The 23169-nt window shown below is 52.6% G+C and overlaps 8 protein-coding genes across 8 annotated transcripts; 3 read left to right on the plus strand and 5 right to left on the minus strand.

Moving 5' to 3' along the window:
* Positions 1–163: 163 nt before the first annotated feature.
* CI109_102312 (uncharacterized protein) lies at positions 164–2311 on the minus strand (the record flags this gene model as incomplete). Its single annotated transcript, XM_065967131.1, has 7 exons — positions 164–314; positions 363–511; positions 566–880; positions 1011–1070; positions 1117–1748; positions 1874–2019; positions 2064–2311. 7 exons carry the CDS (start codon positions 2309–2311, stop codon positions 164–166), a joined length of 1701 nt encoding a protein of 566 aa, XP_065823203.1.
* Positions 2312–2359: 48 nt separating this feature from the next.
* Positions 2360–4950, minus strand: CI109_102313 (uncharacterized protein; the record flags this gene model as incomplete). Its single annotated transcript, XM_065967132.1, has 8 exons — positions 2360–2578; positions 2641–2785; positions 2967–3007; positions 3056–3289; positions 3411–3560; positions 3696–3734; positions 3804–4019; positions 4069–4950. The coding sequence occupies 8 exons, from the start codon at positions 4948–4950 to the stop codon at positions 2360–2362; spliced, it is 1926 nt and encodes a 641-aa protein (XP_065823204.1).
* A 1408-nt stretch (positions 4951–6358) lies between these two features.
* On the minus strand, positions 6359–6644 carry CI109_102314 (uncharacterized protein; the record flags this gene model as incomplete). Its single annotated transcript, XM_065967133.1, has 2 exons — positions 6359–6576; positions 6620–6644. The coding sequence occupies 2 exons, from the start codon at positions 6642–6644 to the stop codon at positions 6359–6361; spliced, it is 243 nt and encodes an 80-aa protein (XP_065823205.1).
* Positions 6645–6714: 70 nt separating this feature from the next.
* On the minus strand, positions 6715–7383 carry CI109_102315 (uncharacterized protein; the record flags this gene model as incomplete). Its single annotated transcript, XM_032008262.2, has 3 exons — positions 6715–7053; positions 7113–7301; positions 7351–7383. 3 exons carry the CDS (start codon positions 7381–7383, stop codon positions 6715–6717), a joined length of 561 nt encoding a protein of 186 aa, XP_031857471.2.
* Positions 7384–8628: 1245 nt separating this feature from the next.
* CI109_102316 (uncharacterized protein) lies at positions 8629–11506 on the plus strand (the record flags this gene model as incomplete). Its single annotated transcript, XM_032008263.1, has 4 exons — positions 8629–8800; positions 9001–9362; positions 9439–11027; positions 11083–11506. 4 exons carry the CDS (start codon positions 8629–8631, stop codon positions 11504–11506), a joined length of 2547 nt encoding a protein of 848 aa, XP_031857472.1.
* A 40-nt stretch (positions 11507–11546) lies between these two features.
* CI109_102317 (uncharacterized protein) lies at positions 11547–13847 on the plus strand (the record flags this gene model as incomplete). Its single annotated transcript, XM_032008264.2, has 4 exons — positions 11547–11602; positions 11682–11863; positions 12038–13290; positions 13347–13847. 4 exons carry the CDS (start codon positions 11547–11549, stop codon positions 13845–13847), a joined length of 1992 nt encoding a protein of 663 aa, XP_031857473.2.
* Positions 13848–14160: 313 nt separating this feature from the next.
* CI109_102318 (uncharacterized protein) lies at positions 14161–17017 on the plus strand (the record flags this gene model as incomplete). Its single annotated transcript, XM_065967134.1, has 12 exons — positions 14161–14754; positions 14900–15247; positions 15303–15339; positions 15392–15414; positions 15474–15610; positions 15712–15853; positions 15895–16018; positions 16080–16349; positions 16416–16497; positions 16562–16584; positions 16659–16821; positions 16936–17017. 12 exons carry the CDS (start codon positions 14161–14163, stop codon positions 17015–17017), a joined length of 2025 nt encoding a protein of 674 aa, XP_065823206.1.
* A 498-nt stretch (positions 17018–17515) lies between these two features.
* Positions 17516–20378, minus strand: CI109_102319 (uncharacterized protein; the record flags this gene model as incomplete). Its single annotated transcript, XM_065967135.1, has 6 exons — positions 17516–17757; positions 17811–18196; positions 18396–18529; positions 18577–19652; positions 19698–19804; positions 19906–20378. The coding sequence occupies 6 exons, from the start codon at positions 20376–20378 to the stop codon at positions 17516–17518; spliced, it is 2418 nt and encodes an 805-aa protein (XP_065823207.1).
* Positions 20379–23169: the final 2791 nt, after the last annotated feature.

The raw sequence follows: 23169 nt of genomic DNA on the forward strand, positions 1-23169 counted from the left end.
GATAATCCTTTAACTAGGCTACATTTGCGTGCGAAGCTTATGATCCGAGGGAGGAAAAAAATCTAAAAGTAAACCTGGAAACGGGACAACGGGAAATACGTGACACGGAAACGGGGGTATAGTGTATAATGAAATGCAACAAAGTATGAGCGTGAACTTGGGACTACCGAGCGAACAAGCTGGCAGGGGGTTGGATGTCGATGGTTGTGACGGTGGCGGTGCCAGCGGCGGCTGCTTGTTTCGGTAAGAGCACTTTGGCGATCGACGCGAGCAAGTCTCCTCTTCGTAGTGGTTTTGTCACATACTCGTCCATTCTACGGCATGTCAGCGTGGTCAAGGTGTTCAGGAGAAAATCGGCTCACCCCGCGGAGAGACACCGTTCTTTATCACCGATCATCGCGTGGGCGGTGAGTGCGATGATGGGCGTTCGAGGGTACCCTTCGCTCGCTTCGAACTCTCGTATCAGACCGGTGGATTCCATACCTCCCATCACGGGCATCGACACGTCCATCTGGGCAACGTCAGTGACAGAATTGTAGAGACGAGAAAACCAACCACGACTCACGAGGATAACGTCGAAGGGGGTCCGGGCGAGCTGCCTTCGCTTATACTTTTCCAAAGCAATCTCTCCGTTATCCGCCACCTCGATCTTGTGTCCGGCGACTTCGAGCAGTTTCACAGCGAGCTTTTGGTTGACAAGGTTATCCTCTGCGAGAAGGATACTGAGGACGGTGTCTTTGACGCTGTCTCCCGGTTGCAGTTGATGTGACTCGAGCGCGGGGACGATGGCGTTGGATAACTCTTGCAGGGTGAGCGGGGTGGTGTAGTATGTGTTGATACCCATCTCGAGACAGTCTTTGACGGGGATAGGGGAGAGACTCTGGTCGGTGGCAGAGGGTAGCGCGAGGAGACGTCGGCGGTTTTCAGGCAGGCTGATGAACGATGGGTTCTCTGGTCCGGCCGGGCGGTTTGACTAAGGGGTCAGCGAGGTAGACTAAAGGGTAACTCACCGGTGCGAGGAGGACGATGGGGATGTATCGCAGGTACTCGATCCCTCGGAGTTCTCCGGCCTGATTTAGGTCAGCACGAGACGTCTTTGCTGGAATCTTGACTCACCGCCTTGAGCGAATCCACGATCATGGTGTCAAACATGGTCACACCCTGGTTCTGCAAGTTGTACACTTCATTCACCGCGTGAATGACGATTGGTTTCATGCCCAGTTCCGCGAGCATGTCTGCGATGCCCGTCTCGTCGCCGAGCGTGTCGATGAAGAGGATGCTTCTGCCTTGCCATGGGGAGAGACGCTCGATGACCTGTTCTCGGGGAACGCTGGTCATCTCGGCCAGGGTGGTAAAGTAAAATCGACTTCCTTGACCGTACTCTGACTCGACCCAGAGATCACCCGACATCAGGTTGACGAGTCGTTTGGAAATGGTGAGACCGAGACCTGTTCCGCCGTATTTACGCGTGGTAGAGCCGTCGGCCTGCGCGAACGTGTCAAAGATGACATCGAGTTTGTCTTGCTTGATTCCGATACCGGTATCGGCAACGCAGAATTCCAGCTCGACGGCGTTGGAGACGTAGCACTTGACTCGGCAAGAGAGGGCGACTTGACCCTTTGTCGTGAATTTCACCGCGTTTCCGATCAAGTTGGTGATGACTTGGCGGAGACGGAGGGGGTCACCAATGAGCTGATCAGGGATGGTCGGGTCGATGTCAAAGATCAAGTCGAGTTTGTTCTGTGCGGCTTTGACGCAGAGCGTTTTCAAAACCGAGAACACGGCGACGCGGAGCGAGAATGCGATTTGCTCCATTGTCATTCGACCCGCCTCGACTAGTAGGTTAGCGGGAAACTATAAAAGGGGGACTCACTCTTGGAGATATCTAGAATGTCGTCGATGATGGTGAGGAGGGATCCCGCCAAGCTCGAAACGATCATGAGGTTTTCTCTTTGTTGTCGTGTGAGCTCGCTCTCGAGCGTGAGCACCGTCATTCCGATGATACCGTTCATTGGGGTTCTAAAGGAAGCGTTAGAGACTAGTTATGGTTGATTGTGACTCACCTGATCTCATGGGACATATTCGCGAGGAACTCGGATTTACTCCTGTTCGCCATTTCGGCCTCTTGTCTCGCCTTTGTATTCTTCTCGATCGACTCGCGAAGGTTGTACACCATTTGATTGATTTTGGTCTTGAGACTGTCCATTTCACCTGACGCTTCGACGGTGATGAACCGGGTGAAATCACCGTCGGTGGCAGCGGCGGAGATTTGCGCGAATGCTCGGACTTGGGATGTCAAGTTGGAAGCCATGGTGTTGACGTTGGATCTAAGCGTTAGCGGGGTAAGGCATATAATAACCTACGTGATCTCCTGCCATGTCCCTTCGATGTTCTCGACTTCTGCCTGGACACCTAGTTTACCCTCCGTTCCGACCTCTCTTGCGACTCGTGTCACTTCTGCAGCAAAGATGGCGAGTTGGTCAATCATATTATTGATCGTGTTGACGAGATCGAGGATTTCTCCCGAGACTTTGACGCCGACCACTTTTTGCGTCAAATCTCCCCGTGCCACCGCGGTCTAAACGTCAGCGCAGAGCTTGGCGGAGGGTGACTCACTGTGGCATGAGCGATGGTTCGCACTTGTTCCGTGAGATTCGCCGCCATGATGTTGACACAATCGGTGAGATCTTTCCATGTACCGGCGACTCCGGGCACTCTGGCTTGACCACCTAGTCGACCGTCCGTACCGACCTCTCGAGCGACACGCGTTACTTCGGATGAGAAACTTCGCAGTGAGTCCACCATATTATTCACAGTGTTCTACATGTCAGCGGGGTTCTAAGGCTTTGACCCACCTTGAGATCGGCGATCTCGCCAAACGCTTCGACGATGATCTTTCGACTTAGGTCTCCCGCCGCGACGGCCGTGGTGCTGGATGTCAGCGATGATAATCACAGGTGACTTACACTTCCGCCACCGATCGCACTTGCGTGGTCAAATTCAAGGCCTGCGTCGTGTTAGTGTCAACCGGTTTGCGCAGAAGAAAGTAGCTCACCATCAAGTTGACATTATCGGTGAGAACCTTCCAAGTCCCCTCGACGTTCGGGACATCGGCCTGTCCGCCTAGTTTCCCTTCCGTTCCGACTTCAAGCGAGACACGAGTGACTTCCGCGGCGAATACAGTGAGTTGGGCAACCATATCGTTGACGGTGATTTTCAAGTCGAGAATTTCTCCTTGGACATCGGCGCTGACCGTTTTCGTGAGATCACCTCGTGCGACGGATTTTGTCTAGGTGTCAGTTGTGTACAAGGTGGGGAGGACTTACCACTTCGGCGATCTCTCGCACTTGGTCGGTGAGGTTCCTTGCCATTTTCTGCCGTCAGCGATGCACACGTATAGTCGCACTCACGTTGACGTTCGTGGTGAGATCATCCCATACACCTTCGACGCCAGGGACGACGGCTTGACCACCCAGTTGACCGTGCGTTCCGACTTCCAGAGCCACACGCGTGACTTCGTTGGCGAAGATCGTGAGTTGCCTTATCATCGAGTTGACCGTCTACAGGTTAGCGCAAGTACAACAAGTAGAGCTCACATTCTTCAATACGGCCATTTCTCCCTCCGCTTCAATTTCGATCATCTTGCTGAGATCACCCTGGGATTGTCAGCGGGGCTATGCCCTTTTGCGACTCACTCTTGCGACCGCAGTCGTGACACTACCGATCGATCGCACCTGCGTCGTTAAACTTTCACACATTCGATTGACCTGGGGCGTCAGCTACATCGCCGACGTTTAACTCACATTAACCGTGAGATCCTTCCAAACACCTTCGACATCCGGGACATTCGCTTGACCACCTAGTTTACCCTGAGAACCGACTTCGAGCGAGACTCGACTAACTTCGTCGGCCAGCGTTCGTAGAGACATGACCATTCCGTTGACCGTGGTCTTCAATTCCGCGATCTCTCCACTGGCTTCCACATCGATCGTTTCGCTAAGGTCTCCCATCGCCACGGCCTAAAAGTGAGTGTTAGCATGAGCCTTCCCGCTCGCTTCGCAGACTCACCTTGGTGACCTTGGCAATACTCCTAACCTGGTTGGTCAAATTCGCGGCGAGCTTGTTCACCACCGCAGTGAGAGTCTTCCATGTCCCCTCGACATTTGGCACCACCGCCTGTCCACCGAGTTTCCCTTCCGTCCCTACTTCCAACGAGACACGTTCCACTTCCACCGCAAAGGTCTGTAGCCTATCCACCATCGCGTTGATGATGTTTTTCAGCTCTGTCATGGCCTGACCCTCTACTGGGACGATGATCTTTTGTGTCAGGTCACCTGTCGCGACGGCTTTACAAACCCGAGCGATATCTTGCACTTGCGCCTTCAGCAGTTCGAGCTCCTTTTCCGCGCTCATGCCGGAGTCACCAACCGACCATGATGCTGCGCCGGGTCCTCCCGTAAGGACGGATGCGCCAGAAGACGTCGTGAGGATACTGTGCGGACTGTGTCCCGAGCTGCTGGCCATTTGTCGGAACTGAGCTGGCGGGGTGGAGAGCGATTGGGATAGAGGGTGAGAGTAGAGCTGTTGTGATATGGGTACGGTTTGTGAAATGGGCCGGGTACATGTGGGACAGACGGGAGTCGGGTCGTTGATCGGTGGTGTCCATTCGGGTGTCAACAGGTCGGTAGGACCTTGGGGTGGTTTGGTCCTTTCCGCTGTCCAAACTCTTTGACCCAACGCTACGATCGCTCTTTCTATCGCCTCTTCCGCGGACGATTTTTCGCCAGAATACGTTGGCAGTCCGCCGTTCGGCTCCGCGCCCTTCAAGGGGAATGGGTATGCCGGGGAAGGGTGCTCGGAGATGAGGGATAAGAGGGATAAGACGTGGGCTTGGAAATCGGTGCTACCCTCCGGCGCAAGGACCGGAGAGGGAGAATCTACGCGTGACATCACGCGTTGTTTCTTGTCGATATGGGGGTCGGAGTCGCTAATGTTGGCGGTGGGTCTGGGGGAGTGTGAGTGATTGGGTCTGCGGGGGGGTGGTCAGTGCTGCACACGGCCAAAGACGGTCTGAACCGGGGCGTGGTGGAGGGAGAGCCTGCAGGATACGCTTAACGCATATTGCAATAACGGCACTAGCCGGTCGCCATGATCCCTAGTCGTGGAACTCACCTTGTGATGGTGTGTTGAATGTAGATCGCTCGGCGACACCAAAGTATCTGCTATCCTTCCCGTTACAATCGACTAGCAATGATCTTCGAAGACGGGTATTGACGAGATTCCTAACAATGACGTTGTAGACGCAGGTGTAAGGAGGGAAAGTCGAAAGGAGTCGCGAGGGTGATTTTCAGCCGTGTGCGTGACCGTGTGCAGTATCGTGAGTAGAGAGTCCTTGTGATGGTCGAAAAGTGTTTATTGTCTATATTAGCCGGAAAGCCCCGAGTTGGTCGACGACACTACTCTCGGTGAAAGTGGAGTGGAGCGAATTACGACGATTGAAGATCCCCGTAAACCGTTACAATCCGCACAAACTGAAGGATAAAGAGGAAAAGAGACGATGCGTGTATGTGTCTGCTATACGATGAATGACTAGTGGGATGATCTACCCAGCTGTGCACAATAATGGTTAAAAGTTGACCTATGAGACTCGTGGCCATGAGGGTAGTTTAGTTGGTTGCAACGCGGTTAAAGTGTCTCAGCGCGATGGTTGGGCGACGGACAGAGAAAGGGCGTAGGACAGGGTCAGGGTAGAACATGGGTGTTAAAGCTAAAGGGTATTTTTGGACCCGAACCTGTCTGCAGGATTCTCTCTCTCCCTCTCTCTCTCTCTCTCTGCCTGCAAAGATGGTTCACTCTATTCGCAGCCACATTAAAACAATGTATCCAGGGTGAAGCTATGGCACAAGGAGGGAGGTACCAATAAGTTCATCACTGGCTCGGAGGCTAAAATCACATTCAAACCGTGGGGGTGTGCAGGAATGCAGATCATCCCATACAGGGAATTACGGATGAAACGTGGGTGAGGGTTGCCTATGACCCCCCGTGTCCTTTTCCATCGGCCGTATAATATAGAGCCGTGGCTGCGGATGCATATACATACGGGAGTAGTCTTCGGCTGTACTGTTGGACCCACATGTAGGTGAGTTACTATGCAGGTGTCTATCTTTACAGAGAGGTCCATTACAATGTGGTGAAGGTGTCTTTTTTTCGCCAGTGAGGAGTTGGCATGGTACAGTCGAGATACCATGGGTCAGGTGTGAGAACATGATATGGCGCATCAGTCGAAATCAGCCTGATTAGATGTCAAGAATGAGGATGTATGATGTAATCGAGATGAGATGCCGATGCATGATAATTACTATACACCCTCCTCATTGTCATCCACTCCATCTTCCTGCGCAAAGACTTTACTCTCCTTGGCCTTGCGCTTATCCTGGATACTGAACAATGCGAATTGGGTGAGAACGAAGAGGTCGAGGAAAACGGTGAGACCTGATCCTGCCAGCCACGGGAGATTGGCTAGGATATACCTCGGGTTCATCGATTTGAGCAAGATCGATAGGACGTATGTGATGTCTTAAGGGGTTAGCCAGAGCTGCTGCGACGGTGTGAAACTCACTTCCTGAGATGGCAAAGAAGAACATGGCGAGGGATAATCCAGCGCAACGTGTTTTGCTAAAAGAGGTCAGCGCAGCCCTCGTCCACGTCGACCTACTAATTGTGTATGATCTGAGGGACCCTGCTGCCGAGGTAGAGCACCGCGCTGGCCCATCCTAACAGTTGCGACTTCCACTCAAGCTCCACCTCGGGGTTCTCTGGTATGGACACGGAGTCTTGATCGGACAGGTACCATGCGCCGACGCCGGACAACAGTACGAATGAGAGTAAGAGGGGGTACTCGAGGGTGGGGGGGAGTAAAGGTTTAGGTTGACGGGGCTCGGGCAGTAATGGCGTCGTTTCGTCGTCGGTGGATACATGGGTTCGAGCGGCGGGTGATGGGTGTCGTCGGTAGTAGTACACCTGGATCAGTAAAATGATATCGCATATCGTGTACTAGGAGGTAGGGGTTAGCAAGGTGAAGAGATGACTCTTGACACGACTGAGCGACCCACGTAAACGGCGAGGATGATGACAGTCGGGAGGAGTTTCGCAAGGACACCTCCGAACAGATTGGTGATATCGCCGAGTAGCCACAACACGATAAAGGGTACCGATAACCCCTCACCCGATTGCAGTTGGTAGTTCTCCCATATTTGAGGGGTGTACACCACGATCCAGAGGGATATGGACATGTACCCGGCCTAGTGGGGGTGGTTAGCGAGGCATGCGAGCTAGAGGGAGATGACCTACGATATTGCTCAGCACTGCGGGGGACAACGTCATGGTGAGTTTTCAGAAGACTTCTTTATCTAGTTGTAATGTGATCTATGTTGAATGCAGATCAACAAACAGATGGGGTTGAGATTGACGTCCGCTTCACTTGACTGTGACTCGGTGATGCCCGCCAGATTCCCCCTTTGAAGCCGGTGCGGAGATTGCGGGTATTTGAGAAAAGGGTCGAGTGCATCTTCGCTTTTGAGATCTTCATCTTGACTTATAAAAACACAAGCCGAGGGGGAGTGTTCCCCTCCCCCCCGTGCCCCCCCTTCCCTTTTAGCTGGGGGGAGCGTTCCCCTCCCCCCATACCCCCCTCCCCTTCGCTCGCTAACGCTCGCAATTCCCACTTCGCTCCACTCCGTTTCGCTATCGCTCACTCCGTTCTCGCTCGTTAACCACACCCCCCACCTACCACCCTGTCGTCCTCGGTTCATAGCTGTCTTCACTTTTTCACGTGACTACCTATATCGGCGGTCGCCGCCTGTGACAAACCAAAAACTTACTTCAAACATCAGGGTTTGAACGCGCGCCCTGATTGTTTGTCCCTGAATAATAAGGGAGTAATAGCCGTTTCGCCACGGAGGATGTACCAGCTGGAATTTGTGGTATATCTAAGGCTGTAACACTGAGTTGGGACGAGATGCATATGGCACCGTGCTTCTGTCGTCAGTAGCTACCTGTTATGTATGACATCTCAGTCGAGATTGTATGGTGACGATGCACAGCCCTTTCGCCTTGCGTTCGATGTTCCCATCATATCACTGGTCTCGACGACGACGACGAGGTTCCCTTCAAAGCTAAATAGGTTGTTTTAACCGAGACCGATACTGAATACGTTTTGTTATGCCACGTCATGAACCTATTAATATGACACCAGTGGCGGTGCGCGTTGTTTTTCTCTTTTCTGTGAAACCCTGAATGTAAGCACGGGGGGGATCGTTTCTTTTTTAGCTTGTGCGGGAAATGCACTGGACATCTCTCTTTGCCATTGCTATTTCACCTGGACACGTCAATCCATCTTTCTCATTTGTTTGTTTGGTTTGACACTGCATCTTCACGACATCGAGTTGGGAGGGCAAGTTGATCGTTCTCTTTGGTTTTCTTCTTCATTTCGACAACGGCGTGTAGGAACGACAACAACGACGGCATCGGAACGAACACTGACGTGACGGATAAACAACGAGCGCGATTTTATTCATCACAAACTCCTCCTTATTGACATAGACCACACACACTTCTCACCTCGACGCGATGTCTAGATACCAGCAAGCGCCTTATAGCGATAGCCCCTCGGGGGGTTACGGAAACTCGTACGGTAATTCGTACGCCAACAACGGTGGCGGCGGTGGTGGTGGATACAGCGATGAGCCTCATGGCGGTTATGGTGATGGTGGCTATGGTCGATCAGGTGCTGGCGCCGAGAGTGAGTAGTTGCTGGCGAAATGGATAGTGGCGAGGTGTGCTTGGCGTGTGAGCGGGATCAGTGCTGATACATTGCTGTGCTATTTTCATCTCGTCACTTTTGTCACTACCAACACCCCTGTCAACTCCGTGTCGTCCTTTGTCCACCCCCCACTCGCGCATATAACTCTCTCTGCTGCACTTTCTCCCCCCCGCCCCCAGCCTACCCAATGTCATCTGGAAACCCCAACGCATCGTCTTCTCCCTACGGCAGTGGCCCTGGCGCTTACCAACCCAAGAAGAAGCGAAACAAGTGGCTTTGGATTGGTATCCCTATCCTTCTCATCGCCATCATCCTCGGCGCTGTCCTCGGTGGCGTCCTTGGCTCAAGATCCAAGAACAACAATGACCCCAGTACCAGCTCATCCAACTCTAACCGAACCTCGGGCGCTGTCGCCAACACCGGTCTCCCCAGCGGCGTCTCAAGCATCAATAGTGCCGCCGCTACCAACACTGGCGCCAACGGAGAGGTCTACCTCGCTGTCGCCACCGACTCTTACCTCTTGCCCGTTTATGCCACAGGAGTGAGTCGCATAACTTTCCAGCGTGGTGATTTTCCAGCGTGATTTTCCAGCGTGATTAGGCTAACCCCCCGCCTAGACCGCAACGGCTGGATACTCTGCGCCCACGGTCGTGTCCGACGCGTCAAAATCCGACTCATGGCCCGAAGACCCCAGCCCTCCTTCCAACTCATCCATCCGACCCAACCCTCGACTCGCTCCAGCTTACAAGTGGGCCGCTTTGACCACCGGCGGTCTCATTGCCAACAACCCGTACCTCAAGTACTGGAACCAGACCATTGTCAACAACGCCAGCAGCACGCTCAACGACGACCCTACTCCTTACGACATTGACGGTGGCCTGGGCGGGTCCGGTGTCCTCGACCCGGCTCGTGAAATCAAGCAAAAAGTGAAAAACTGGGCCTATGCTTACAAGGTCACCAACGAGACAAAGTACGCCGATCGGGTCTGGCGAGAGCTGCAAGCCGCCGCGGGCAACGACTCGAGCGTGCCCTTTGGAGACGGCAACGAGCGATGGAACCCTCAACATTTCCTCGACGTCGGAGAATTCTGCGCCGCGTTTGCTATCGGATACGACTGGCTCTACGATTTCTGGACAGACGATCAAAAAGACGCGCTTATGTGGTCCATCCTCAACCTCGGTTTGACCTATGGTTACAACGGTCTCACCGGCGCCAACTCGTCCTACAGCTGGTGGGCAGGTACCAACGTCGGCAGCTCCGAGGTCAATGGTAACTGGAACTGTGTCATCAACGGTGGTCTCACCCAAGCCGCCGTCGCCATCGTCGACAGAGACCCCACCGGTTTGGCTCAAAGGATCATCGACCTCACCACGCCCGACGCCTACAACAATTGTTTCCAAGGCGCCAATGCCGACGGTACCTGGGCCGAGACCGCAAACTATTGGTACTTTGGTACCACCGGAGCCGCCGAGATGGTCAACGCTTTGCAATCCGCTTACGGCGACGATCGAGGTTTATCTGCATCCAACCCTGGATGGAACCTCACCTCGCTCTACCACATCTACGTTCAAGGTATGACCAGTCTGTTCAACTATGGTGATCACGGACCCAACAAGTTCTCGACCACCGCCAACTCGCTCCTCCTCTGGGGGTCCATCTTCAAGCAGCCTCGATACGCTCTATACCAACGAGACCACTACGACGCTTCCGAACCATGGAGCATGTTCTGGTACGACCCGGCCACCGACGGTACTTGGTGGGATGGATTACCCCTCGACCGACACTTTGACGATGTCGACGGTCAATGGGCTACCGGTCGATCCTCTTGGAGCGAGAACAACGGTGTCTACTGGGCGATGAAGGCGAGCAAGTTGACAGGACATCAGACTCACGGCGATCTCGATGTCGGAGACTTTGTCCTCGATGCGATGGGTCAACGATGGGCCGGTGAACTGGGATCGGGACAATACCTCTCTGATGGGTACTTTTCCTCGGAAGCGCAAGACTCGCAGAGATGGTTGTATTACAGAAAGAGGACCGAGGGTCAGAACACAATCTTGATCAATGGCGAGAACCAAAACGTCGGCGCGTCTCCTACCGGTAACTTTGGATCTTCTGGCACCGCTCAGGGGCCTGCTCCTTCTTTCAACGTCGACACCGGTGACACTGCCTACTTCTGGACCGACATGTCCTCGGCCTACAACAGGTAAGTAGAACGTGATGGATGGGAGGGATTTTTACTGACTCACTTCTGCCCCCAGCACGGTGAAACGAGGAATCCGATTCTTGAACGGCCGAAAGCAAGTCCTCCTCCAAGACGATGTCACTTCCGCCCCTAGTCTCGAGTGGCGAATGCACACCAACGCCACCGTCACCCTCAACCAGGCTACCGCTACTCTCGCCCTTGGCGGTCAGACCTTGGTCGCATCCATTGTCCAAGGTCCCGCCGGTGCTGCGTTCGCCACCGCTCAACCTACTCGAGCCTCTACCGACCCCGCACTCCCCACCGCTGCGCTCGACCAAGATCAGTCCAACGACGGGGTCACCGTCCTTACCATCCCCGTGACGGAGGGAGGCACTTTCAGCTTGCAAGTCCTCTTCACCCCTCAATGGGGTAGCGGATTCACAGCGGTCGACAGCGTCAACAACGTCGCTCTTGACAGCTGGAGTCTCACCAGTCACTAAGGGTACGAAGCCCCTAAACTTGATGCCTACACGATCACCCATGACCCATAGTGAAATCCTATACACATACGATCTTTTCTTCCCTAGTTTAGTACGGTTCTGTGAAAATGCACATTTATGGACTCTTTTCGTATGGCTGAAACCAGGGGGACACTGCTGCATGATCATGAAACAGCGGTCCGAGCGGGTCTGCCCTCCTTTCCTCTGCGTCTTGTCCTCGTCGTTTAGATGGTCATTTACTCTTCCACGGTCCTAGATGTAGAACGTCCTCAATCGTGTATTCACACGTCTCGGCCATGAGCCAAAAGTACACGCCGACAATATGGGACGAAGAGATTGTGCCCACACTCAAAAGACGTAAGTGCGGGAGTGGACGATTTGGATAAACACGCGAGTCGGATTCGCGATTCATCCTCGTCATTTCGCAATCATTCATTCTTCCTCCAAAGTCATTCACTTCATTTGTCTTTCTTTACTGTTGTTTGTACTGCTACCGTCTGCTGCTGCTGCTAATCACGACCCCCGACGCAGGTCTCGAAACCGAATCAACAATCATCGCCAACCGACTTTCAGCCACCCATTTCGATTTTGATCAACACGTTACAGGTTTGTTGACACCCAGCGACGATAATAGAGCAAAAGAGGACTCCACATCATTTACAGGCCAGTGCGCTTCCTCGCCCTCTCAAGCTGGTCCTTCCTCATCGGCAAGGTCCAAGGTCACATCCCATCGATCGAACACGCAAAGTACCTCTCCTCGACGACCTCGCCGAAACAATACTCTTGATCCACCCACCCCTCAGACCTCACGTATACCGATACGACCACGATCGAAATCGCAAACTCCATCTCCACGATCAATGTCCACTTCTCATCCGCCATTACCATTGACGATCCCGCATTCTCATTCATCCGGAATACCGATACTGAAAACCCGTTCTTCCCCTTCCAACCAACACAGACCTTTCCCCTCGAATTCGCCGATTACGACGTCTGTCTCGGTGTTTGGTCCACTATCCGGTAATGGGAGAGGAAGGGATAGTCCTGATTTTAGTGGAACGGAAGGGTTCATCAAAAATGAATTACCCCCGTTCAGACTCGCTCCTGACGAAGCTATGAGAATAGCGGAACGTGGTCATGATCTACACGATGGAGATCTTGTCGACGACGACGACGAAGGTCCGTCAGGTGATAGAGGAGAAAAGAGGAAAAGAGCCGTGACCATGTCCAATGGGTTGAAAGTGGACAGTAGACCAGGGTACGAGCGAAGTGCGTCTGGATCTTCAGGTGGTTCAAATGGGTCAACCTCAGGAAGGAAGAACAGCTCCGGTCGCCCTTCGACAAGCGGTACGACTCAAGGGGGGAAATCGAATTTGGGCATGGGATACCCTTCTTCCCATCGACCAGATAGACCTTCTCGATCTTCAAGTAACACAGGCCAGCGAACCCAGCCGTCTTCCTCGAAATCATTCACACCGCGCTCAGCATCACTCAACTTGCTCGCTTCGTCAGGGAGTCCGTCGAATGGGACTTCCCCCGCATCGAGATTGGGCGTAGCGGCACATTTCATCCCGCCTGAAAGTAGCTATACTCCGCCAAAGGGGACGAATTGGGACGAAGTGGTCCTACCGACTGTCGCGAAAAAGTTGGGCATATCGAGTGAGACGAGAGCAGGGCGAGGGGAGGAGGATGATTTGGCGGTGGAGTGGGATAGAGATGGGACGCCTATCAAGTGGGTCAAGAGGAGAGGAGGGAAGGGTTTGGGTGAGAATGGCGAGGGTAACGTGAGTTCGTATACAAGCCGACGAGGCGTGGATGCTGAACCATGCGCCGTTTGCAGACCCCCTCACCCTCTGCGTTGAACCACGACGAGGTCCACTCCAACCGACCCACCGCATTCTCACCTACGTTCGAACCCTCCCCTGACAACCCCTTATACTCATCTCCCTCCCGACCCCCTCAGATGCGCTACCAACGTTCAAACGAAGGTATCGAGCTTGGACCTATACGCACGACCATGGCTCATCCTACGACGTTATCCAATACCCATGTCGATACGTTCGATCCTCGACCCGCTGCGACGTTGTCAAAGAAGCCCTCTACGCAGAGTGGACTCGGTCGAAAGGCATCTTTCTTACGAGGGAATAGTAAACCGGAAATCACGAAACAGGAATCCCAAATGTCATTGAGAAATCAAGCACCTCCACAAGTACCAGGTACGACACATCAGATCACAGATGCGATCTATCAAGGATCAAAGGCGAGACAGATGGAGAAGCAGAAACGGACGCAAACGGAGGATGATACGCATGGGAAAGGATGTGGGTGTGTTGTCATGTAGTGTGGTGCGGCGTTGGGAGAGGAGAGGTTGTTGTCAATAATGATATTGTGCGGCCTGGGTGAGGAAGGCTCGTTGTTATAATCATCCCAGGCTGGGACCTTGTACGATATATCATAGATTTACTGTTGCATAATAACGATACAAACGATACCAGAGTAGCTCGTCGGGTTAATACCTACGCGTGATCATGAGATTTTCAGGAACGACGCGTAAAGTACAGAAGATGTCACCGTCAATTGTAGCGCTTTCTTCTCCAACTCATCTCTCGTATCTTGACCTGTGATACGGTAACCTCGTCAGACGTTGCGCTGCGATGCCTCGAGTACCTATCCCGAAGAGATCGTTGCGGTCGATACTGGTCCTCTTGACGCTGGTACTGGGCCCATATCTGCTCGTTCGACATCTCTCCACCAGGGACAAAACGCTAGATGATGGAGAGGAGAGGCGGTACGGTGGAAGTAACCGACGAATACGGAGAGATGAGAGACGGGGAGGGATCTCTAGTCCATCGCGAGACGGATTGACGTTCCAGGGCGACGTCGGGGATGACGACAGAGGTGCAGGGGTGGAACTACCTTTTGGTCTAGGACGGATATTCGCTACCGACGACGACTTTGACGAAGACAAACCATCTCTCTACGACTCCGCCTCCGACACACCGTCTCACCAATACCTACGGAATGGCCTACTTATCCCAAACCCACTCGCCCCTCATCCAATCTACGATCTCATACAATCAGCTCATAAAGCGTGGACTGAGAAAAAGGCTAGAGCAAGTACGTCTCTCAGCGAAGCTGTCGACGAGTATAGGAGGAGATACGAGAGGAGTCCACCGAAAGGGTTTGAGAGATGGTGGTGGTATGTCAGAGAGCATGGCGTGGAGTTGCCAGATGAATATGATCAGATTGTGAGTGAGCGTGTGGTGCATGGGGTTTGGGTCTTTGCGGTGACACAAGTGGTCCTTCATCCTGCTTCAGATTGCCGTATTGCCCCTCTTCCAGCTTCATCTCGTCTGCATCACGCACGCTGACACCCTACGAGCGCTCGCGTAGTACCACGACCTCGAACCTTTCCATGCCATCCCCCCAGTCCAACTTCAAAAGCTTCTACGCCACGCCTCATCCCAATCAGGGATGTACACCATCTCGTGCCCCGGCATCACCCACACCAAGAAATCAAAACACCGACCACATTCCAACAAAGCCAAGATGAAACGACCCGATTCAGGCTGTACATTCTCGATCGTTGAGACGGGCTTGAACGAAGAAGGGAAGAGAGTGGCGAGTGAACGGGCAAAGGAGCAGATCGGGTTGTTGAGTGAAGTGGAGGATCTGTTGGAGGAGGTGAACGTGGTGTTCTACAGTCATGATGTCCCATGGCAGTTTGTAGGACACGAATATGTGAGTACAGGGGGATTTGGGAGTGGTATTGCAGCTGAGTTTTGTGTTTGCTCAGAAAGGAGCGTTGGAGGATGCGGCAGCTGTGGGAGAGTGTGAGTGGCGTGACACTCAAGAGGTATACGGCATCGCTGATCCTCGCCGCAGTCTTCAACGACGACGAACATGATGTATGTAGCAGACCCACTCGACTGTGCTTCCGACACCACACTAATGACCCCCCTTGCAGCCGGACATGGCGCATCTCGGCTGGGCATCGGCCTGCGCCCCGCACAAACCGCTGAGAGAGACGTACGATCCGGACAGTCTACCGGTATTGGACAAGCTATGGAGCGGAGACAAGAGTTTCATCTGGGACCACAAGGCGTGAGTAGTGTGACTCCGTACTTCAGAGGAGGCGAGGGTTTTCTCTCGGACTACAAGAAGGCCATATCAATCCGCAATGGCTAATATGACCATTTCTACAGCGCGATGGACCCGTGTACCCACCCGACCCTGACCCATCTCGTAGGCTTCCTATCAGGACACGGGAAAGGACCTGGTCCAGCGACCGAAATCTACCCAGTGCTAGCCATGTGCAAGACCACATTACATGCGGATGTGCTCGCCGTGAGTGCATTCAGCCCGAAAACAGTGCTGATGATTCCTAGGTATCGATGGAAGCGTGGACCGAGGACGTGGGAGATGATCCAGCTTGGGAGGACAAGACCGACGAGAGGATGTTATGGCGAGGCAAGACGACGGGTATATACTTCAAGGATGGTGTGCCGTGGAGTGAGTCATCCAGTGTCCTGATTGTTATTCGTCGCTGATCATCACCCCCATCTCCATCTAGATATATCACAACGAGTCAACCTCGTTTCTCGTGCTGCGCAGAACACAGGTCAATTACCCATGCTTGACATCACGCCTCCCAACGCACCTGTCGGGTCACCTCGAGATACTCCCCTTTCACAACTGAACGCCGATTTGATGGACGTGGCGTTCGTCGACGAGGCGATACAGTGTGACGAGAAAGTCTGCGAGGTCGTACAGGGGCGATATACATTCGGGGAGAGGAAGGATTGGAGTCAGGGTAATCAGTACAAGTATCTCTTGGATATAGGTGAGCACCGAGTCGAGGCTGGGCTCAGAGGGCCAGATTGCTGATCTGGTCATACTCGCACTGTAGATGGGAACGGGTGGAGTGCGCGATTCAAGAGATTGATGTCGACCAATTCTGTCGTTCTGAAATCGACAATCTTCCCAGAGTGGTGAGTGGGTCCATCATCACGTCGTCAACATTTCTGCAGTGTTGTTGACAATGCCTCTCTTCAGGTACACTGACCGGATACAGCCTTGTAAGTTTGGGATCTCACTCGATCCCATCATTATGCACCCTGTTCTTCGTTCTGACCTGCGACATACCTCCCAGGGGTTCACTACATACCTATCAAGGCGGATCTCACAGACTTGTACGACGTCCTATCCTTTTTCAGAGGAGAACACGACGATATGGCTAGACAGATTGCGATGGCAGGTAAAGGGTGGAGTAAGAAATTTTGGAGAAAAGAGGATATGGTAGCGTATCAATTTAGGTGAGTCGTAGTGCAAGTCTCAACTTATCTTGAGACTGTCGGTTCTGAATGGAAATCGTTACGGTGTGGTGTGGATCAAGTGGAAACGAGCTGACTTACAGTCCTGCGTTGCAGATTGTTCTTGGAATACGCACGATTGATGGCGCCGGATAGGGAAAAGGCTTCGTTCCATTTACGAGGTGATGAGTTGAAATGAGCGCATGGGATAGCATAGCATGGAATATAATGGCATAGCATATTGTATGGGAATGTATTGTAAGATGTAGAACCAGTAGACCACAGTAGTATAGCGGATATCACTTGCAATCTCGGGATGCACAATAATCACGAATCTGCTCGCCGCCAACCATTGATACGTTTATTTTGGCCGCCTATGCATGTGTATGGCTCGTGATGATAAAAACGTTCTACGTTACGTTAAAAAAATGCAAGTTATGTATGACTACAGCTCTATGTGACAGGTACTTCTTGTACTCTCCCATTTGCTTTCGTCAATGTCGTGTATGATGATCCCCGTTTCTCCAAATGCGTCGTATATCCTCCCTTCTTCCTCGACAGGCTCGCTCGACTTTATTGGTCGAAGCCAATTCACTCGCTTTGACCCTTGCGCAGTACATTGCTCGCGACCACGAGTCGACTCTCGCCTCGCTCAAGCACTCACACGTACTCAGACTGGATTCGCTCGTGTGTTCGCCTACACCCTCTCATACTCCCCCTCCTTCTCCGGCCAACCTTCCCTCACCCTCTGTACAATCATACTATGCAACCCCGCCATGGGTAACCATTTCCCCAGCGGACCTGCCAATATCGTGCGCAATATTTCAGCCTCTTCGCTCGCGAATGTGGCCGCCTGAGCTTGACCGACGGAGATGAGACGATTGGCTTCTTTGAATAAAAATCGAGATGCGAGAGATATGTCGAGGGCCACCAGCATGTCTAAGGTGGTTGATCAGTAATCGACCAAAGCTCTATACTATCTCGCGACTCACCGACATTGGCCCACTTGTCCTGTGGGATCCTCTGGACCAACCCCACCAACGCCCTCGCACAGCTCACAGACGTCTCATACACTTCCGGTCTATAATTCGCCATTTCCTTGTACATCAACATCTCCGCGACGTACAAATTCGCATGTAGACAGATCCACCACGGGTCCGAAGGTCCATCGTACGTCTCTTCGGGACGTGTACCCGGGTGAGATGGTGTAGAAGCGGACGATCTAGAAACGTCATGAAAGGGGAGTGGGATTCGCTGTCGAAATATTTGCAATGCCGTCTCGATCGATTGAATATCAGCCAACGGTGGGAGATACGTCGGTGCGACTCGTCCGTCTGGAAGTGGGACAGGATGAGATGCGATCGGTAAATCGAACAGGCTGCGGAGTGTCAGCGTTGCAAAGTCGCTTTTTTTACGTGGCAGGGAAAACAAGCAATCCACATTGGTTGTGCGGTTCGCGTTAGAGGTTAGGGGGTTAGGGCGGTTAGGGGGAGGGGGATTTTGGGGGTTAGGGCGGTTAGGGGTTAGGGAGGTTAGGGGGAGGGGGAGTTTGGGTTGTGAAATACCAAGGTACCCACCTGTTAGCTCGATGGAGCAGCGCGGTGCTCTTCGTGGCGAGGAGATACGTCGTGTCGGCTTGAGGAGACGTGTGCATCGTCGACATTGGTTCGTACAAATCACGAATACCAAACGGTTCTATTCGTGGTCGAATCTATATTAAATCAGTACGGTGTTGTACGACCAATGACCCACCTCGACATGACCCCAGCCCCATGGCCATTGGGTGGTGGCTTGCTCATCGCTCATACACAAGGTCCAACCCCATCCAATGCCCGATTCCCAATCCTGCATCTTCGCCGCCCAAAACGTCATCACCCTCTCTGCAACCTCGATCTCATCCCTCGCTGGCGGGACGATGACCGGTCTCATACGGAGTGATGGGTACGCCGCTTGGCCCGGTGTCACGTAAACGGGGACATGGGCATGTCGATATTGATGTGAAGGAGCGTAATGCGGTGGCATAATCTCGGGACCTCCAGGACCTGGACCTATACTCCCTGCTGGGGGGATATATGTCCCCGTGAGACGGTGAAGACCACAAGACGTCACGAGTCGCATCGCGGGGATATTCCATCCTTCTATGAACCGACCACGGCTGTAGAGAGCTCGTGCGATTCCAATGGCCGCTCGTGCGAGGTCAAACGGTCGATCGACATTACGAATGCCCAGGTCGAGTTCTGATCTTGCTCGTTCCAGAAGCGCCACCGACGTTCCTCCGACCTGAGACAAAATGATATTTCGATCAAGACAAGGTGGCGGGACGAGTGGTTCAAATGAGGGCGGAAACAACGACGAAGGGGGCGGCGGTAGCGACGGCGAGGGCACTTGTTGCTCGACGATTCTGACCGCTTCCGAAAACAACACGTAAAGAAATGCGGGATGCGGTCTGTTCGGATCGCTTGGAGGGAGCGACAAAATGGCGAGAAAACGACCCGGGTGTACAGGCATGGAAAGAAAAGGCGTATGCGGTAAGACTGCTTGTATCAGGGCAAGCTCGAGTTGAGAAGTCGGAGGGATATCCGTGATCGACGTGTTGAGGGCAGTTCGATTCGGTGGCAGATCTCGATGTGATAGCAGTGTCAGGGAGACAGGTGGTGGGTCAAAGAAAGGAGGTGTGTGTGTCTGTGAGCCGGCGGAATCCAGTCGAGCCTCTATACTCATGCTCTGTTCGGACGGCGTCGTGATAGGAGTGTACCCCACCACGCTGTGGTCGGAAAAGCTTCGTTTGGGGATGGGTTGGCCAGATTTTAGATTGAGAAGCGCCTCGAGTTCGACTACAAGGGTCAACCGAGTTCAGGCATGGGCTCACTCACGAACACGCTCCTCTAACATCACCGCTCGAGGCTTCTTCCGTTGAATCTCCTCGTAGCGACATTCGGTGCCGTTTTTGTCACAATTCCGACAAGGTTTCTCGCCCGAGCATTTTCTGCGACATGTCAGTGGATTTTTAGCGTTGATTATACGCACAATTTCCGAATACTGCGTGAAGAGTCAGCGCACCCTAACCAACTTTAACAGCGCACTCACCGACACGGAACACAAGCTCGTCCTCTTGGTAAAGTGATTCTCGGTTTCTTTTTCGGACTCGTCCCTCTCCCATCCACATCCTGATGACCCTCTGCCAACGAATCGGTCGAACTGGACCCCGAGGTCAAACGTCGACACAACGGTTTGGGTCCTGTGTCTACAAACACTCTTTGGACCAGTCCATCATCTCGTCCAGCTCTACTGCCACTAGCGTAGTCTTCGTACACTTCTAGCTCCGCTTCCGCCTCGAGACCGACTCCACCCGCATGTGTCCATTCGCCAGGTAAAGAGTTCTGCTCAAAGCTGGCTTGGGAATAAGACATGTCGTAGCTCTGTTGCGAGGTCGACAGCGATGCACTTTCATCAGGCGGTGATATTTGACCATGTTGGGGGTCGTTTTGAACGTTAACGGGTGTGAAAGAGTATGGTTGGGTATAAAAGGTATTAAAATGAGGTTGGTTGGGTGGTTGCATGGTAATGAGGAGCGGGAGCGATATCTGGTGGTTCGGTCGACGACCCTGCCGAGAATGTCAGCGAGGGTGTAAAGGAGTGCACTGCCCGGTGCAATCAAGACTGGTGGAGCACATACCTATGCGACCGAAACGACGTTGTGGCGGTGGCAGAACCTTTTGATGCGACTTCCAGCGCCCTCTACACCAACGTGGTCAGTGGTCAGACTTGCACCTCTCGGCTCAAATCGCCACCAAATAAATTCCAAAACTCAAAACTCCTTCTCAAGCAGAGTTGATCTTTAATTCGTTCGTCAATAATTATGATCGACCTCGTCCTCGGTCGAGGTGACGCGACCGTCGTTGTGGCGTCCAGTCAACCGATCGGAGTATGGGACAGAGGGACCGTCCGCTTTTTTCACGTGTTGATGAGATGGGTTGTTTGTCCAACGTTCCTTGACTCCCCTTTTGCACGGACCGACTTGTGTGTGTGTGTGTTAACAACTCCCCGATTTGAAAGGGTTGTTCGGGCACGCTCAGACGTTCGTTTCAGTCGTCTCCAAGTGTTTTGTATACAGAGATCACTTTCTCAAATGCAAAGATCCTCCCTAGTATGTGCTTGTCACCACCTCGATGATGTACCCCCAACTCCACTTGACTTCTGAGTGATCGTATGGGTACCAGACGGAGACTTGGAGGCCGTATTCCGGAGCGCAGTCACGGTACTCTAGTCGCGAAACGGCGAATCGGTGCCTTGCTTCTGGCGACGAAGGAGGCGTCAAGGAATCTGGTGGTGTTTTTTTGTTGTAAAAGGGGTCGGCTCCTCCTCTCTTTCTCTATGCGGGGGGGAGATGTTGGCGTTGGCGTTTTTCGGTGACACTACCAGGGAACGCCAAAAAAAGTGTAAAGGTCAAAAGTGAGATTATTATGGAATGGAATACCGAACCGGACCGAGTGGAGGTGCTGTATATATGTACTTGCATCCCAAATCAATGCCAAGCTGCTATCTATACTCTATTATATCCATGTATCAATCTCCACAGTCATACCCCATTTTTCCTTGTCGAAAGTGATCGACCGAGACTGACGACATCAATGACCTGCGGTTGTTTTGGTTGGATCAACAGGGAACTTTCGCAGCTTAACGATATCGAAGGAAGGAGAGGATCTACAGAGGGGGAAAGCTTAGCGGATCATGTGGGATATGACGCAACGGACAGTTATGTGATGCCCAGTTTTAGACTATACTACTAATAATAATAATAATCATAATGAATAATGATGATAGTATAGTTGACCCGTAAGCAAGGTTCCTATCGTCTGCAGAGGTGGGAATGACGGAATGATCGACCGTTTAGTTTGTTTTAGTCTTTTCTTGTCTCTGAACCCCCCCACATGAAATTGCGCTAAATACCCAGGCAAGTTGTAACATCACGCTCCTACGGCAATGGCAAACGTACTACACGGCAGAGAACGGGGAGTACGGTCTGACGGTCTACTACCGCGCCTGGGTAAGTAGTACCAGCAAATGCAATTCATTTATTCCATCATTATCCTTTTCCTTTTCATTTGTGGATTCAGGGTCAAGTCAAGGTCTTCTCCTCTCTTCCTGCTCTTTCGGCAATGACGCAAAATCCGATGCGGGTGAGACGGAGTGTCGGGAGTTCTCTCAGCGTGCAGCATACATACGCGGGCAGGCTCAGGTATAGGTATCTATCTATTAAGCGATTCGACGTGCGGGCAGACGAAGCGGGGCAGAGCAATCCTCCTGTTGTATACATGGCAATCCACTCGGCCACCCGGCGCGACAGGATGATACCAGATCTCCCATTCCCACAAGCGAGAGCGAGCGACGGGATAGGACAACAAAACATGCATCATCGCGTGCGCTTGAACGATACCGGTAAAGTATGTCTACGCGAAACGTGAACTTGAGTTTTTATGCCCCCTTGAACCCGGTGACGGAGGTCCGCACCGCAACGTCATTGTGCAATCGAGAAACGAGGAAAGAGATCTGCACAACAGTAGTACAAGCTCGATTTCCATCGTTCGTCCGTGGATCTGGGGGTGCTTGTATAGACTCCAACGGAACGAGGACGTGTCTTTGCGAGAGACACAGACGTTCAGCAGGACGGAGGTGTCGGTGGACGGACTCGGTACATGCAACGGCGTTCCCCTCCTCAACTTCCTTCCGATGGAGCGGAGCAGCGTATCGACGACCCAAAGGACGAGGAGGACAGTCTGGTATCCTACCGGAAGCATTAACATCGACTGAAAACGGGGGGTTCTGACAACGACGCCGGGTGCCTAATCCCTTCGTGACCGAATTAAAGTGGGGTGCACTCCTCCACTCGTTTACAGCTTATCGAGTGGAGGTCGTTTAATGTGAGATCTGGCTAATATCATAGGCGGGGTGGAGGGAAACGCCGATGATGCAACGGTACTCGTACGGTACTCCTTACACAATACGGGATTCATGTGGAGTCGCGATACAAACGAAGGACACGTACATGTATGAGTAGTAGTACAGCTTACATCTTACAGTTAATCATGTTTTTAGACATATTATCGTGGGGCGTTTGAGCACCTGCCAACTACCTACCTACCGCTCTATGTGCGCGCACCTGTGCGATGTAATATGTCTCTCTCCCTAGAGGCAGGGTATGTCGTTCACACTTCAGAATATCAATTATCATTGGTTTCGCTGTGCTCCGCCACTAGTGATTTAATTTAATGTGAGCTATCCCACATGCACAGTCTAATCCACCTTTGTCAGATCTGACATTGCGGTTGTGGAGCACCACCTCCCTTTCAT

The sequence above is a fragment of the Kwoniella shandongensis genome, chromosome 4 (assembly GCF_008629635.2).
Source record: "Kwoniella shandongensis chromosome 4, complete sequence".
Classification (NCBI taxonomy): Eukaryota; Fungi; Basidiomycota; class Tremellomycetes; order Tremellales; family Cryptococcaceae; genus Kwoniella; species Kwoniella shandongensis.